The sequence below is a fragment of the Octopus bimaculoides genome, chromosome 26 (assembly GCF_001194135.2).
Source record: "Octopus bimaculoides isolate UCB-OBI-ISO-001 chromosome 26, ASM119413v2, whole genome shotgun sequence".
NCBI lineage: Eukaryota > Metazoa > Mollusca > Cephalopoda > Octopoda > Octopodidae > Octopus > Octopus bimaculoides.
In genome coordinates this window covers 4,589,625-4,592,583 of record NC_069006.1, presented here as the reverse complement: position 1 = coordinate 4,592,583, position 2,959 = coordinate 4,589,625, and the positions used below count along the sequence as shown (strand labels likewise).

Sequence of the window (2,959 nt, the reverse complement as noted above, 5' to 3'; positions counted from 1 at the left end):
TTTTGGTTTTTTTTCTTTTAGTTTTTGTAATTTGTTCATTTCATCTTTGTTCGTTATCTCACCGTCGTTAACACACAAATACTTGCACCTTGTCACAGAATACTCTAGTTCTTTCTGTCTTTGTTTCATTTTTTAAAAATTTCTTTTGTTAAACCAATTTGCATTGAAAATTTGAGGATGAACATAATGATTCAAGGTGTGAATATAACTATAAATATATATGCACACATATATATATATACATATATACATGTATATACATATATATATATGTATGTATGTATACATACATACACATACATATATATATATGTATTTATGTATGTGTGTGCTTGCATATGTTCATGAACATACGAGTCCTCCTGTACATGGTTTGCATTGCATTGTCACCGCATATCATTATTATTGTTATTATTAATATTATCAATAATAATAATATTATCATTATTATTATTATTATTATTATTATTATTATTATTGTTATTGTTATTGTTATTGTTATCTTTTAAAGAACTATTTCTCCGGGCAGTTCTGAAATTTGCCCGGTGCTGTTGTTGTCCGCGAGTCTTGTAGTGAGTCCTGTAGGTGAGTTGTTGTTGTTGTTGGGCAACTGTCGGTGACATCCTGAGTGCGGCTTGTTCTGAAGAAGAGGCACTTAATGGCAGTGTAGGCTCTTGAACAGTAGTCCATGCTATGTTCGAGTCGGTCACCAGACTCTCGTTGCATCCGTGGCATTTCTTCAGGTGCTGGTGGCACAGTGGAGTAGACAGCTTTCTTAGCCTGGACGGAACCAAGATGGCACGCCAGCCAGTCGAGGGCTTCTGTTAGACCTCGGTCAGTCAGAGCACTGACCGGCATGATATCTGGAAAGACAAGCAAGAAAAAAATAGTGAAAAGAAAACAAAAAAAAAACTTTAAAAAAAAAACATGGCTACTTCTGCTATCATCATCATTGTAATTAGTCAGTGTCATTATTCAATTATTGTGGAGGCGCAATGGCCCAGTGGTTAGGGCAGCAGACTTGCAGTCGTAGGATCGCAGTTTCGATTCCCAGACCAGGCATTGTCAGTGTTTATTGAGTGAAAACACCTAAAGCTTCATGAGGCTCCAGCAAGGGGTGGTGGCGAACCCTGCTGTACTCTTTCACCACAACTTTTCCTCACTCTTTCTTCCTGTTTCTGTATTTCAAAGGGCCAGCCTTGTTACACTCTGTGTCATGCTGAATCTCCCCAAGAACTATGTTAAGGGTACACGTATCTGTGGAGTGCTCAGCCACTTGCATGTTAATTTCACGAGCAGGCTGTTCCGTTGATCGGATCAACTGGAACCCTCATCGTCATAACCGACGGAGTGCCATGATTCAATTATAATTTCAATGTCCTAAGGTGGAGATCTAGCAGAATCATCTTCATGCTGGACAAAATGACGCTAAGCATTTTGTCAGCTTTTACATTCTGAGTTTGAATTCCGCTGAGGTCAACTTTGCCTTTCATCCTTTCGGGAGTCAATAAAATCAGTACCAGTTGCGTACTGGGGTGGATGTAATCGACTTACTCCTTCTCCCAAAATTTATGCATATAGTAAAAAGGATCATCATTATTATTAAAGAGCTGAGCTGGCAGAATCATTATCATTCTAGGACAAGGCCGTGAGCTGGCAGAATCGTTAGCACGCTGGGCGAAATGCTTAGCGGTATTTCGTCTGCCGCTACGTTCTGAGTTCAAATTCTGCAGAGGTCTACTTTGCCTTTCATCCTTTCAGGGTCGATAAATTAAGTACCAGTTATGCACTGCGGTCGATATAATTGACATAATACCTTTGTCTGTCCTTGTTTGTCCCCTCTATGTTTAGCCCCTTGTGGGCAATAAAGAAATAAGAATCATTAGCACACTGGACAAAGAGCTTGGCAGCATTTTGGCCATCTTTATGGTCTGAGTTCAAATCCCACCAAGGTTGACATTGCCTTTTATCCTCTGAGGATCAATAAACTAGGTACCAGCTGAGCACTGGGGTTGGTGTAATCAACTAGTCTTCTCCCACAAATTTTCAGGCCTTCTGCCTATAGCAGAAAGGATTATTCCTATATCATATTTAATGCCTGTTCCCAAAACATCTTTTGCCTTAATTTATTTGGTCAGGACCTGCATTGACAACATTTACTATATTCTAACATATAAGGAACCCATTTTTGTCAAAAATCAGATTAAAAAAATATGGGAGTTTCTTATACATGGATAGTATTATAATCCCTTAAAAAACCTTTTACCCAAATTTTAAGCCCCCAAAATTAAGGTTCCTTATACACATTAAAATACGGTATACCATCTCTCTCTCTCTGAGGTCAATTCTCAGAGATTTCTCAGCATGCAATCCCTCCTGCTTCTACATCACACCTTATGCTAATGCTGCTGCCACACCAAACACCCTTGATATTTGAGGCGGTGGGGGTCATCATTCTAGTAGCTCAAAGGTACTAATCTTTCATTGGTGGTCCTTAATATTGGGTGGGTTATGTGTGAAGATGAGAATGACAATATTAATACTTATATAAGTTTCCTTATTTGTATTACCAGGAAACTTGCATTTGTGCACATACAGCAAACCCTTGCCATATTGTGGTTCACCTATCACATACTCAGTACATTGTGGGGATCTTTTTTAAAACGGGGGCCACATTTTTCATTAACGAAACACTTTGAAACTTGGAACACTGGTAGAATGTGTCATATAAAACATCTTTTTCTCTTAGTCTTCTTAAAAAAAAAAAAGAAATCCATAAGTTATTCCATGTTAAAGTTGTCGTATTTCTGTAATTTCAACCAATCACTGACGTCCATTCAGCCGATATACATTAAGTGCCGACTACATAAACAAACGATTCTGAAACAATTAACCCTAACCCTAGGGTTAGGGTTAAAGCAAATTTAAAATGAAAAAAGCAAATAAAACGAAGGTATGG

General features: G+C 38.1%; 1 protein-coding gene across 1 annotated transcript in view; it reads right to left on the bottom strand.

Moving 5' to 3' along the window:
- Positions 1–6: 6 nt before the first annotated feature.
- LOC106869859 (ADP-ribosylation factor 1) overlaps positions 7–2,959 on the bottom strand; it is a 6,205-nt gene continuing 3,252 nt past the window's right edge. Inside the window, exon 2 of the mRNA XM_014915779.2 lies at positions 7–863. Within this exon, the coding sequence (XP_014771265.2) occupies positions 514–863 (350 nt within the window). The 3' untranslated portion in view covers positions 7–513. The remainder of the gene's footprint in view (positions 864–2,959) is intronic.